This window comes from Pristis pectinata, chromosome 10, assembly GCF_009764475.1.
Source record: "Pristis pectinata isolate sPriPec2 chromosome 10, sPriPec2.1.pri, whole genome shotgun sequence".
Lineage (NCBI taxonomy): Eukaryota > Metazoa > Chordata > Chondrichthyes > Rhinopristiformes > Pristidae > Pristis > Pristis pectinata.
Genome location: NC_067414.1, coordinates 12,389,489 through 12,404,067, shown reverse-complemented (window position 1 = coordinate 12,404,067; position 14,579 = coordinate 12,389,489). Strand labels below are relative to the sequence as shown.

The following is a 14,579-nucleotide window of genomic DNA, read 5'->3' as shown; positions in this document are numbered from 1 at the left end:
AGTTATATCTCATGAACTGAATAACATTTGCTTCTCAACACAATGAACAATATTTACCCCACAACCAATATCACAAAAACAAAGTTTCCTTGTATATTTGTGGAAATTAAATCGGCTTCCCTGAACCCTGCATCGAATTGTGCCGACATTTCAAGTGTACCGAGTTGGATGCAAGAGTTTAGATTTGACCTCAGTCTGCGGAACGTAATGCAAACACGGGAGACTGCAGATGCTGGAATCCCGAGCAAAACAAAACTGCTGGAGGAAATCGTCCATTTCCCCTCCACAGCCGCTGCCCGACCCGCTGAGTTCCTCCAGCAGCTTTTTTTTAATGCAAATCTGGTTTTGGAATTGAATTCACTCTGGGGGGAAAAAAAAGTTAATTGGGATCCTTACAACTTTTTCCAGATTTTTCTTATAAGATTTAAGTTAATCTCTTGAGGGTGTTTTTAAATGGATAAATTTCAAGATGCTTCGGTCAGAGTTGAGGGCGTTAAACCGACGGCTGCAGTGCGCTGCCTACAGTTGCACGGTGCAGCCAAGCGAGGGGGCAGTCACCCTGCCAGACGCAGCCCTCGCTGCCAAGCGCCGTGCAGGGGAGCGACGCTTCTCATGAGACGTGGGGCTTGTGGGAAAGCCCTTGCTCTCTGTGTTTTGATCCGAGCTGCTGAACTGCCGTCGTCGCCTCCTCCCTCTTGCATTCTTCCTGCCGGCGGAATGCCCCTCCCGCTGGTAGATATTTAGCGACATCAAAGCACCGACCTTGCTTTGGGCTTTCCCCGCCACACACTTCTTCTTCCAGGCAAGTAGAGAAGGGAAGGGTTGGGCCGGGCCGGGCCGGGAGGGAATGCAATGCAAAGCACTGCGGGCCTCTCTGCCCGGTGTGATTTGCAGGGCGAAGGGAGCCGGTCCAGGGCGAGCCTTCTGTGGGCTCCGGCCGGGCAGACGACAAGAGAACCGGCCGTCAGCCGGGGCTGAGGAGGGTTCACTTAAATGTAACTCTCCGGGGCGCAGCACACACGCGAGTCATGGATTGATTGATTGGGTGGGTGGGACTCGGAGGTTAAGGCTCCAGGGCAACTGGTCCCACTCTTACCAAAGCCCTGCAAGATTTCAAGTATTTTATCCCACTCCGTTTTCGAGACCAAAAGAATCCGGAAGAAAAATCGCAGGGAAATGTAAAGATTTGCCTTGCACTTCCCCTTACTTTGAGCCCACTGGCGAGTTGTGTGAGGAAGTTTTCTCACTTCCCCTTGGGAACACAGCCGGCTGGGATTGCCTGCCCTTAGGCCGCTTTAAGTAAAGTCCCTGCCCCCCCCCCCCACCAACCCCCCCCCCCCAACACCCCCCCCCCACCTACCCCCCACTCACTCCCCAACTCCTCCCCAACCCACAAGCCCTTATGATTCTGGACGGAATGCAAAGTCAGGACAAGTGGTGGAACCAGATTCATCAATAGTTTTTGGAAAATGGAGTTGCATAATTTGAGATCTTGCAGGATTATGGGATAAGGGAGGGTGAGTGGAACTAATTGGATGGTCCTTTTGAAGAGCTGGCACAGCTAGAGCGGGTCGAATGGTCCCTGCCTCTGTATGATTCTCTGATTCTAAACAAGTGCACGATTCTCTGATTCTAACATGATTTGGACCCTTTTAGCTATTCAGTCATGAAGGTTACCCATATGTACTCCTGTAACATCACCTCACTCTTTCCCTGCTTCATGGAGACACAAGATGCTGGAATCTGGAGCTACACACAAGATGCTAGAGGAACTCAGCAGGTCAGGCAGCATCTGCGGAAGGAAATGGACAGTTAACATTTGGAGTTATTGCTTTGGACAGTTGACATTTTAGGTCAAGACTTGAGTCCAGGTGAAGGGTCTCGACCCGAAACATTGACTGTCCATTTCCTTCCACAGTTACTGCCTGACCCGGTGAGTTCCTCCAGCATCTTGTGTGTTACTATCCCTGCTTCAGCCCGTTCATGCTGAAACCTTCATCCTTGCCCTTCTTTGGCCTTGACTATCCTAATGCCCTCTGGCTCGCCCCTCTCCTATGCCCAATAAACTGGAGATCCTCCAAAACTCTCCTTCGTCCAAACTCGTACCACATCCTGTTCATCCAGCGTCCTGCGCTAGCTGGCTTAGATTATTAAAACTTGCTCCTCACAGTCATTTATTTATTCTTTTCCTTATTGACACATGGAATGTGAGTGTCTCCACTTGCCATTGTGAAAGTGTTATTGCAAGCCACTTTCCTGAACTGTAACAATCCACGTGGTGAAGGTTTTCCTCAATGCTCTTTTACAGGAAGTTTCAGGAATAGGATCATATTTCCCAGTTAGCAGGGTTTATTAATTGGATGGGACCTTCAGAGCTAGTGGTGTTTGCCCTTGTGATTTTAAGTAATAGAAGTCACACATTTGGGAATGCTGGTTGAAGAAGCCTTGCCAAGTTGGCGCAGTGTGTCTCTTGTAGATTCTGTACCCTGTGGGTTCGGTACGCAGATGGTGAATGCTTGTAGAAGAGGTGTCAATCAAGCAAGCTGCTTTGTCCTGGACGGTGTTGAGTTTCTTTACCGTCGAATCTCCACTATTCCATCGTACATCAAAAGTATTCCATCACACTCCTGACTTGAGTCTGAAGAACAAGAAATAGGAGCAGGAGTAGGCCAACTGGCCTGTTGAACTTGCTCTGCCATTCAATAGGATCATGGCTGATTTTATCAGTGGTGGAAGAGCTCTCTGGGGTTGGGAAATGTACTCATCACAGGATACCCAGCCTCTTGCAGCAAGATCAGCTAAGTTACTGCTGACTGGTAATCATCAGAGCATAGGTTATAGGGTTTGCAAATGGTAAGTTGTTTAGGGTCAGTATTTAGGCTCTCTCTTGGTGGAGGTGATCATTAACTCAAGCGTGCATGCTGTCTTGGACTTGCTGCATTGGAGATATGGACATTGTGAAAGAAACGTCAGTCGTCAGCAAACCTCCTCAAATGAAGATCATTGAAGCAGCTTCAGGTGCAGGGGCTTAGGGCATTAGTCCTGAGGAACTTTTTCAGTGATATCTGAGAGCTGAGCAAATTGACTTCCAACAACTACGACCATCTTCTTTTGTGTGAGTTGTAACCCTAGTTGGCAAAATTTGGCTTATTCTTTTTGACTTCAGTTTTGCCAGGGCTTCTGATACCACACTGGGTCAATTGTTGCCTCAGCCTAAGGGAGCGTCTCTTACTTCACCTCTGGAATTCAACTTGGACCAAGGCAGTGACATGGTGTGGAGCTGAATGATCTTGGATGAGCTCACACAGAATAGCATAGTTCATGACTCTTTCCATTACTCTGCTGCTGATTGAGAAGAGACTGTTTGGGTGGTATTTGTTGGGATTGAAGTTGTCCTGCTGTTTGTGATTGGAAATATCTGGGCAATTCTGCACATTGTCAGATAGAAGTGGCCAATCAATAAGAGCAAACTGACGGGGTGAAGCAGCAAAATCATTTGCTGAATTAAGTTCAAGAACAAGAAGAAGAAAATCATTGCTGCTGGTTTAGAGAAGTTTGACAGTACAGCAGGCAGGATGTTGTTCGGTGTGTGGTGTATCCTGTACACTCAGCTGCTTCGTGATATCTTCATGGTGAAGACTGGCTTCTGTGAAATTTGGGTCACCCCCATGGCAATTCTGCTTGAAGATGGTTGCAAGTGTTAGGATCTTTTTTTTTCCCGACTTGGTTCCTGGACTCCACCATAATTCAAGATGGGGAAATTTGTAAAGCTTCCTCTCATTAGTTATTTGCTTGTCCAACAAGAAATGGAAAGACTGCTGAACTTTGATCTGATCCATAAGTTGTGAGGTTGCTCAGCTCTGATCCTGTCTCGTAACTTTGGGTTGGCACCTTATTTTACAGATACGCCTGGTGCCGTGAGATGTAATGGAACATGATCTGCTGCTGAGGTACTGCATGCCTCCCTTCAGCTGCCAGATCTATTCCGAAACGATCTCCTTTAGCACAACATTCATGCCATTGTGTCATGTTGTGACTGTGTTTTCATTGTGAACCTGGTTCTTTTGCACAAAGACCATGCAGTGGTGACTTCTACCATGAAGTCATGGGTCTGATTGGCGAGGATGAGGAATTTGTCGTGTGCTGTTTAATTTCCCTCCTGTTGCAAGCCAGTCTGGTAGCTATGTTCTTTGAGACTCAGTCAGCAAGGGCACTGATGATGTTGCTCATCTGGTGTTAAAAGTCCTGCATTGTAGAGGTGCTGCATCCAAATTATGGAAGGAATACTGATTCAACAGCAGAGGGAGGATACTGAGTGATAATCAGAAGCACATTTCCTAGTCTCTGATTAAGAAAGATTTTGAAAGGGAGATGATGACTCCAGGAGGTGTTCCTATCTGGATGTATCACGGCTTGGTACGGCAACTGCTCTGCTGTGACTGCAAGAAACTGCAGAGAGTTGTGAACACAGCTCAGCACATCACGGAAACCGGCCTCCCCTCCATGGATTCTGTCTACACTTCCTACTGCCTCGGTGAAGCAGCCGGCATAATCAAAGACCCCACCCACCCCCGGACATTCTCTCTTCTCCTCTCCCATCGGGCAGAAGATACAAAAGCCTGAAAGCACGTACCACCAGGCTCAAGGACAGCTTCTATCCCGCTGTTATAAGACTATTGAATGGACCTCTTGCATGATAAGATGGACTTTTGACCTCACAATCTACCTCATCATGGCCCTTGTACCTTATTGTTGGCCTGCACTGCACTTTCTCTGTAGCTGTAACACTATATTCTGCATTCTGTTACTGTTTTTCCCTCGTAGAGTCATAGGGCAATACAGCATGGATACAGACCCTTCGGCCCAACCAGTCCATGCCAACCACGGTGCCCACCTAGCTAGTCCCAATTTCCTGTGTTCGGCCCATATCCCTCTAAACCCCTCCCCTCCATGTACCTATCCAAGTGCTGCTTAAATGATACTGTTGTACCTGCCTCAACCACTTCCTCTGGCAGCTCGTTCCAGAAACTCACCATCCTCTGTGTGAAAAGGTTGCCCCTCAGGCCTCTTAAATCTTTCCCCTTCGCCCTAGATCTATGCCCTCTAGTTTTGGACTCCCCTACCCTGGGCAAATGACTGTTACCATCCACCTTATCGATGCCTCTCATAATTTTCAACACTTCTATAAGGTTTCCCCTCATTCTTCTACGTTCCAAGAAATAAAGACCCAGCCTGGCCAACCTCTCCCTATAACTCAGGCCCTCCAGTCCTGGCGACCTCCTCGTAAATCTTCTCTGTGCTCTTTCTAGTTTAACCACATCTTTCCTATAACAGGGGGACCAAAACTGTACACAGTACTCCAAGTGCAGCCTCACCAATGCCTTATACAACTGCAATGTAATGTCCCAGCTCCTATAGTCAGTGCCCTGACTGATGAAGGCCAGTATGCTAAACACCTTTTTCACCACACTGTCAACCTGTGATGCTTTTTTCAACGAGCTATGCACTTGTACTCTTAGGTCCCTCTGTTCCATTACACTCTTTAGTGCCCTACCATTCATAGTACAAGTCCTATGCTGGTTTGACCTTCCAAATTGCACATCTCGCTCTTATCTGTATTGAAATCCATTTGCCGCTCCTCGGCCCACTTCCCTAACTGATCAAGATCTCCCTGTAATATACGATAACTTCTTCACCATCAACAACACCTCCTACTTTCATGTCACCCACAAACTTACTGATCAAGCATTCTCATCCAAATCATTTATGTAAATAACGAATAATGAAGGTCCCAACACCAACCCCTGCGGCACACCACTAGTCACCAGCCTCCATTCCGAGAAACAACCTTCATCCCCCACCCTCTGCTTCCTACCTCCGAGCCAATTTTGAATCCACCTAACTAGTTCTCCCTGGATTCCATGGGACCTAACCTTCCAGACCAGCCTACCATGTGGGGCCTTGTCAAAGGCCTTGCTACAGTCTAAACAGACAACACTGCCCTACCCTCATCTACCCTTTCTGGTTATCTCTTCAAAAATCTAAAAGGTTTGTCAAGCACAACTTTCCACGCACAAAGCCATGCTGACTCCTCCTAATCCGACTCTGTCTATCCAAATGCTGGTAGATCCTGTCCCTCAGAACTCCCTCCAGTTACTTCCCCACCACTGATGTCAGGCTGACCGGCCTGTGGTTCCCTGGCTTGTCCTTGCTACTTTTCTTAAACAACGGAACAACATTAGCCACCTTCCGGAACTTCACCAGGGGCTTACGATGAAGTAAATATCTCCGCAAGGGCCTCCGCAATTTCTTCTCTAGCCTCCCACAAGGTCTGAGGATGCACTCGATCAGGCCGTGGGGATTTATCCACCTTAATGGGCTGTAAGGCTGCAGGTACCTCCTCCCTGGTAATATGAGTGTCCTCCAAAACATCTCCACTTGTTTCCCTTATCTCTTGAGCAACCATGATTTTCTCCTCAGTAAACACAGAGGAGAAATATTCGTTAAAAAATCCCACCCATCTCCTGCAGCTCGAGACATAGGTGGCCCTGCTGATCTCTAAGGGGACCTACTCTCTCCCTAGGCATCCTTTTAAAATAGTGTCACGAACCAGCAACAAAAGAAACACACTGAGCATGATTCAGTGTTAAAAACTATTTTATTAATTACTACTTATGATAATACGTAAAATAAAAGTAAAAATGTTAGTATGTTAGAATTCAATAATGTTAAACCTCGAACGTTAACCCCAAAACTAAACTCGTCGTGTGTGTGTGTGACAAAGTCCCAAACTCCAAGTTCCGGAATGGTTCTTAAAGTTCAGTTCCGCAAGTCATAAGGTGAAACATGAGCAAGGGCTTCTTCAACAACCACCGTTGTCTGAAGATAAGATGTAGATGTAGAAAAACATAGAGAGAGAGTACATACAAAATCCAAATGTTCCACGATGGACCCCCAAACGACACTCCAGTGTTTACTCGGTAGTGACTTCCTCACCCTGAAAAGCATCCGAACCGTGGTCGTCCACACACAAATACCTGTTTCCTTCTACAGGTCAGCAACAAAGTGAACTCCACCGGATTACTTCCAACTTCCATACATGGATTTCAGTGGCAGACACAGTTATTGTTTCTCATCCATCGATAGAGAAAACAAGCAGGCTGGTGTCTCTCTCCCTTCTCTCTCTCTTCTCTTCTTCTGACTTCTTCAACAACGTCATTACGTCCTTTATCTTCTATTGACGTAAGCACGCCCCACACACACATACACACACACTCTCTATCTTAAAGGGACTTTCACTGAGTCTGTAACAATAGCTATCGAACCTCTTGGGAATTTCCTTAACCTTACCTGCCAGATCCATCTCATACCCTCTCTTTGTCCTCCTTTGATTTCCCTCTTAAGGGTATTCTTAATCTTTTCATTGTCATCAAGGGATTGGCTTGTCCTCGACCTGTGAATGTACTACCTCAATGTACTGATGCTGTGAAATGTTCTGTACGGATGGCATGCAGAAAAAAGTTTTTCACAGTACCTTGGTACATGTGACAGTAATAAACTAACTACCAATTAATAACCACTCATGTTTTCTGTCCATTCCCATTACGTGTTTCAGCCTAGCCCAGTGCCTGTGAGATTACTTGCTGTTGTCCGCAGAAAACTCGTTCATGATTTCATCAGACGGTGAAGACGAACTGTACAGTGAGAGGACGGCTCTGATATCAGCCAACGCCTCCACCATGCCCTCCCACCAGAATATGGACGGGGTGCATGGCCCCAGCGACACGCGGACTAACCGGGTAAGAGCTGCAACACCTGTTGTGGGGCTGCGGCTAATCTCAGTGCCTGTTCCGTTCTGATAGCGGGCGGGAGTCTTAAATAAAATGAACACAGTATTACCTATGTAATATGGTGCCACATGGAATTACACTGGAATCACTTGAAGTATCTTGAATTACACAGCTCTGCACAGAATTGCACACGTTACGTGGTGGTTACAGAACTGAAGCAGGCTGTGCACGCTGGAAACACTCGGCAGGTCAGGCAGCACCTGTGGAGAGAGAAACTGAGTTAACATTTCAAGTCAGTGATCTTTTCTCTGATCTCTGGTCAATGACCTGTTTCTGTCTCCACAGTTGCTGCCTGACCTGCTGAGGTTTCCAACTCTTCCCACTTTTATTACAGAAGTGGGCCCGTCTGCCCACGTGGTTATCCCCAGTGTCCATTCTCCGGCTGAGCTTCATCGCGCCCTATCATTGCATCCTTCTGTTCCACGTGCATGGCACTCCTGGGAGGGAGGACTAAGCGAGTTAATGTAGCTGTGTGTTGTACCTCGTGCTCTCTGACCTTTGCAGCGCAGGTCGGCAGCCAGTCGCCCCACGAACCCGTCGGAAGGGAGCGAGGGCTCAGGGGGTGGGCCTGCAAGCAGGGATGCGGGCGGAGAAGGTGAGGAAGAGGAGGAGGAGCTGATCCTGAAGTACGGGGCGAAGCACGTCATCATGCTGTTTGTGCCGGTCACTCTGTGCATGGTGGTGGTGGTGGTGACAATCAAGTCGGTCAGCTTTTACACGAGGAAGGACGGGCAGCTGTAAGTGTCCTGCGCGGCAATTTAAGGATCTCTGGGGCAAGCCTTGCCCAGGTGGCTGCCTTTCCAGAAACCTGCGCACAAGTTTTCTCACATCCTGCCTTAGCTGGCATTGTATCAGGCCCAGAGTGCGCAGTTTAATATTTCACTGGAATGTCCGCACCTTTGACAAGGCAGCGTTTCCTTGGTATTACACTGGGAGGGTAGGGCTGGAATTTTGTGCTGCGTTCTCTGGAGTGGGATGTGAACTCACGACTTTCTGAATTGTGATTGACATGCTTTGAGTCGGATACTATTGTCAGAAGCTATCCCGCAGCTTTCTGGTTTAAATCTTTTATTACATAACAACATGCCTTGATGTAGAGCCTTCGCCATTGTAAAATGCCTCTGAATCTGGAGGCTGCTTCTCATACCATCACTGATGTGGAAGCCCCAGGCTTAGCAACTGCTGCCCAAAACCACTCCACATCTGTACCTCTCTTTCCTCCTTATGACACTCTTTAAAAGTTAACTCTTTACCCTCGTTGGTTGCCTGTTGTAATATCTCTTTATGTGGATAATGTTCCCGTGAGGTGCCTTGGGATATCTTTATTACATCGTAAGTGCAAAATTAAAGTTTTAGCAGGAGTTGCTATCCAGATACAATTGAGACTAATTATTGGAGATACATTAAACTGCTTGAACTTCTCTTTCCACAGAATCTACACCCCGTTCACAGAGGATACCGATTCGGTCGGGCAGCGGATTCTCAACTCTATCCTTAACACTTTGATCATGATCAGTGTTATTGTTGTAATGACAATAATTCTTGTTTTTCTTTACAAGTATCGATGTTACAAGGTAGGAATTTTTATATTTCTATTTATGTAATAAATTCAAATTAGTGAAACTATGCAAAAGCTGCATTTCACTGTGTATTTCGATGTACGTGTGGCTAATAATGAAAGCTTATCTTAAATAGGTTCTGTAGGCTTCATATCTTAAACTACACATTAAGAAGCCAGGTATTGCAGCTAAATCAGAAGGGAAGTCAAACCAGTCCTCACTCCAGGGGGGAATCTCAGCAACTGGGAGTTGGAGTCAGGGCTGTGGTACTTTCGGATAAATCATACGAGCCCACGTTGGTTTTTTTTTACTCATTCAAGGGATGTGGGCTTCACAGGCTGAGCCAGCATTTAATCATCCATCTCTAGTTGCCCTTGAGAAGGTGGTGGTGAGCTGCCTTTTAGAACTGTCGCAGTCCTTGAAGACCACAATGCTGTTAGGGAGAGAGTGTCAGGATTTTGACCCAGTGACAGTGAAGGAACGGCGCTATATTTCCAAGTCAGGATGACGTGTGACTTGGAGAGCAACTTCCAGTGCTGGTGTTCCCATGCTTGTCCTTCTAGCTGGGTTTGGACGGTGCTTTCTATGGAGTCTTGGTGAGTTGCTACAGTGATTCCAAAATGGAGAAGCATTAACTAGGATAAATGTTATACTTTGGATAATTTATAGCTTGCATAGAATTGTGAACTATATAATATTACTTGCTGTGTTCAAACAGTATGAGATCGTGGGCTTAAAGATGTGAGCTGTGTTCACTCAGTGTAATGTAACGAGCTGTGTTCTGCAACTTTTTGGAATTGGTGTAAATGGAACTCATCAAACTCTGCGAAACAGCAGTAATTGCTTCTGTTTTGGGTGGATTTATTTCCTTTTTGAAACCAATTATTTTGTCCTCATCTCACTGACCTTCTGCAGGGCTGATGTTGGCAGAGGCGGTCAACACGGTGCACAGTAAGATGGCGTGCACTGTGTCAGAGCGTTAGGCTCAACCTCATTTGTCATTCGCCTTCAATTTTGTCACCCACACGGAGATCTAGTACGATAAAATGGACTCTTGACCTCACAATCTACCTCATTATGACCTTGCACCTTATTGTCTACCTGCATTGCACTTTCTGTGTAGCTGTTACACTTTATTCTGCATTCTGTTATTGTTTTACCTTGTACTACCTCAATGCACTGTGTAATGAACGGTTTGCAAGACAAGTTTTTCATTGTACCTCGGTACAAGTGACAATAATAAACCAATTCCAATTATTCCTCACTGGCAAATGCAACAGGGGAGGTTTAGTATCTCATTTCAGCCTCTGCAGGCTCCTTCACATCACACACTCTGGCTCCAAACAACAAGGCTTTGTCTCACAGAAGGTGACACTCAGCTCTCCATCAGCTACCATGACGTCAGGTGCCAACTGCACGGGTCAAGCACCTGAACCCAGAACAGTAATAGCAAGAGGGAAGGAAGTGAGAATTTCCATCAATATGAGTATTTCACAAACCTTCACCCCTGGCTCAGTGGTAGCTTTCTCACCTGTTGAGTTGGAAAGTCAAGCCTCATTCCCGAGACTTTGACATATAGTCCAGGCTAACGCTTCAAGGAAAACCGAGAGAGAGCTGCTTTGTTGTGGCTGCCATTTTTCAGAAGAGAGATTAAACACAGACCATGTGTCCCTTGGCCGGAGAAGATCCCATTGCACAAATTCGATAAACATCAGGTTCTCCCCAGTGTTCTGGGGTAACATATTTATCCTTTAATCAACATCATAAGAAAGATTATCCAATCATTATCAGGAACAAGTGTTTGCAAAAACTACCTGCCTCCTTTCTTGCATTACAAGAGTGACCAGACTTCATTATCTATAAAGCACTTTGGGACAATGTGAACTTGTGAGGAAGGCAAGTTTTTCTAATCTATTTGTGACCTGTGATTACTATGATAAAATCCCTTAAGGTATGGTACAGTTGGAATTTGACCTTGTGACCATCAACCAGGTCTTAAAAAGTGAGGTTCTCCAACTCCAACAGCAGATAAAACGGATGTCGTCAGACTGCTGCCTAACCACAATGCTTGTGTCTTCCAGTTTATTCACGGATGGTTGATCCTCTCCTCTCTGCTGTTACTTTTCCTCTTCACCTACATATACTTAGGGTATGTATTTGTGTTTCTGCCTCTTTCGTAGCAGCTTTTTGCAGCTTGATGTAGTTTCCTGCGGTAACAGTTTGACCTATTCCCCATCCAGTGAAGTGTTTAAGACGTACAACGTGGCCATGGACTACCCCACCCTGATCCTCATCATTTGGAACTTTGGAGCGGTTGGAATGATTTGCATCCACTGGAAGGGTCCCCTCCAGCTGCAGCAGGCATACCTCATCATGATCAGTGCACTGATGGCCCTGGTCTTCATTAAATACCTTCCTGAATGGTCAGCCTGGGTCATTCTTGGTGCAATATCTGTTTATGGTATGTGTGTCATTGGCAACATAGCCATCAGCCTTTGAAATTGCATTGTAATGTAGATTTGTTTGTAAATTGTAATGTATTGTAAATTGTTGCAGCTATTATAGGTCCCTGGTCAGACCCCACTTGAAATACTGTCCTCAGTTCTGGTTGCCTCATTACAGGAAGGATGTGGAAGCCATAGAAAGGGTGCAGAGGAGATTTACAAGGATGCTGCCTGGATTGGGGAGCATGCCTTATGAAAACAGGTTGAGTGAACTCGGCCTTTTCTCTTTGGAGCAACGGAGGATGAGGGGGGACCTGATAGAGGTATATAAGATGGTGAGAGGCATTGATTGTGTGGATAGTCAGAGGCTTTTTCCGAGGGCTGAAATGGTTGCCTCAAGAGGACATAGGTTTAAGGTGTTGGGGAGTAGGTATAGAGGAGATGTCAGGGGTAAGTTTTTTACTCAGAGTGGTGAGTGCATGGAATGGGCTGCCAGCAACAGTGTTGAAGGCGGATATGATAAGGTCTTTTAAGAGACTTTTGGATAGGTACATGGAGCTTAGAAAAATAGAGGGCTATGGGTAAGCCTAGTAATCTCTAAAGTAGGGACATGTTCGGTACAACTTTGTGGGCCGAAGGGCCTGTATTGTGCTGTAGGTTTTCTATGTTTCTAGAAACTGCTTAACATTCAAATTAGTGCTTCTGTTACGATTAGGATGAGCTCAGGCAGAGCCCTTAAGCAAAGAGCCAAGGACAGAAGGACAGAAAGCATGTAAAGTGAGGTGCAACGTGCACCTGAAAGAAGTGGAGAAAGGGGAATTATCTGCCCTATTAACATCGGACATGCCAGACTGGGGATTGACTTGCCTTTGAGAGGGGGTGTTTGGATGTGTCCCAGTGCTGATGTTCGAGACTGACACTTGCGTGCAGTGCTGAGGGGGCCCGTGCTGCCAGAGGGGCTGTTCACCCAGCCTGACCAGTCGGACGGAACAGATACCACTAGGAAGTACACAAGGCAAGTTTTAGTGCTGCCAAAGCACAGAATGCTGGAAACGCCCATAGGGAGGTCTCGTTCCTGAAATATTATCTCTCTTTCTCTTTCCACAGATGCCACCCGACCCTCTAAGTGTTTCCAGTATTTTCTGTTTTTATTTCAGATTTCCAGCATCTGCAGTTTTTTGATATTTTTCAAGTTTTTGTGGTATCCTGGCTAATATTTAGCTCACAACCAACTTTGAGGAACAAATAATCTGGCCGTTATATTGCTTTTTGTGGGTGTTTGCTGCGCATAAAACGGCTGCCACATTTTAGAACCATAATACCATAGAACACTACAGCACAGAAAACAGGCCATTTGGCCCTTCTAGTCTGTGCCAAAACTTTATTCTGCTAGTCCCATTTACCTGCACCCAGTCCATAGCCCTCCAGACCTCTCCCATCCATGTATCTATCCAATTTATTCTTAAAATTTAAGAGTGAGCCTGCATTTACCATGTCAGATGGCAGCCTGTTCCACACTCCCACCACTCTGAGTGAAGAAGTTCCCCCTAAACCTTTCCCCTTTCACCCTAAAGCCATGTCCTCTCATACTTATTAATTAATTTTTAAAATTGTTTAAAATTTTATTTACAGCGTGGTAACAGGCCCTTCCGCCCCAACGAGTCCACGCTGCCCATTTTAACCCAAATTAACCTACCCGTACATCTTTGCAATGTGGGAGGAAACTGGAGCACCCAGAGGAAACCCACGCAGACACGGGGAGAACGTACAAACTCCTTACAGACAGTGACGGGAATCGAACCCTGATCGCTGGCGCTGTAATAGCGTCGCACTAACCGCTACACTACCGTCTCGCCCCATCTACTTTGACATCACTCTGAATGCTCATTATGTGAATTTATGAGAAGTGATGTATAAATTTAAGACTTTATTGCTAATTCAATGTCTTGAGAACCAAGTGTAAGCAAAGTAGTAGATTGTGCCAACGATAAACTAGCAACGAGGAATGTAACAGGACCATGACAGATACTTTGCTTTTATCAGCAATGCACTTTGAGCCTTCTAAGTACAGGGGTTGGCCACAAACACATTGATGCTAGATTGTCCCATGTTTTCTTGCAGATCTTATTGCAGTGCTGTGCCCCAAAGGCCCCCTGAGGATGCTCGTAGAGACAGCCCAGGAGAGGAATGAACCAATTTTCCCAGCCTTGATATATTCATGTAAGTCCACTTTTTTTAATTTTCTTGTTCACACTTGGTTGATTTTAGAGCAGACGTCACACTTGATTGTTAAAGGAAAATTCTCAGACACTGGGAAGGTTGCAGTCACTAGTGGGATAATGGAAGTAGATTTGGGGGAAGTACGGTACTGTGTGGAATTGACGTTCAGTGCAATAATGATGGAGTAGGATTGGTGGGGTCCAGGTAAGTAATAAGGCCACTGCACAGAAGAGTAGCAGTTCTCGTTAGGTATTCTGATGGCTGATGTTGGGAACAGTAATTTGTTAAACATTGGTGTCATAATGAGTCACAGTGTCGTCGTCATCCAGGACAGAAGCAGGTCCTTTGGCCCACAAGAGTCCATGCTGACTGTCAATCACCCATTTACACTAACCCCATTTTATTCTCCCTGAATAATGCTCAGCTCTTCCCAGATTCTGCCACTTGCCTACACGTTAAGGGCAACTTACAGTAGCCAATTAACTTACCAACCTGCACATTCAGGG

At 46.0% G+C, this 14,579-nt stretch overlaps 1 protein-coding gene across 5 annotated transcripts in view; it reads left to right on the top strand.

Annotated features, from left to right (window-relative positions):
* The first annotated feature begins 574 nt into the window (after nt 1–574).
* psen2 (presenilin 2) overlaps nt 575–14,579 on the top strand; it is a 33,092-nt gene continuing 19,087 nt past the window's right edge. For 2 of the 5 annotated variants that reach the window (XM_052024510.1, XM_052024512.1), the window contains exons 1-7: nt 575–802; nt 7,657–7,799; nt 8,355–8,587; nt 9,283–9,424; nt 11,491–11,558; nt 11,650–11,870; nt 13,975–14,073. In XM_052024510.1, the coding sequence (XP_051880470.1) occupies nt 7,668–7,799; nt 8,355–8,587; nt 9,283–9,424; nt 11,491–11,558; nt 11,650–11,870; nt 13,975–14,073 (895 nt within the window). In that variant the 5' untranslated portion in view covers nt 575–802; nt 7,657–7,667. Of the gene's footprint in view, nt 803–7,615; nt 7,800–8,354; nt 8,588–9,282; nt 9,425–11,490; nt 11,559–11,649; nt 11,871–13,974; nt 14,074–14,579 lie in introns of all 5 variants that reach the window. The other 3 variants (XM_052024509.1, XM_052024511.1, XM_052024513.1) reach the window with 2 other exon arrangements.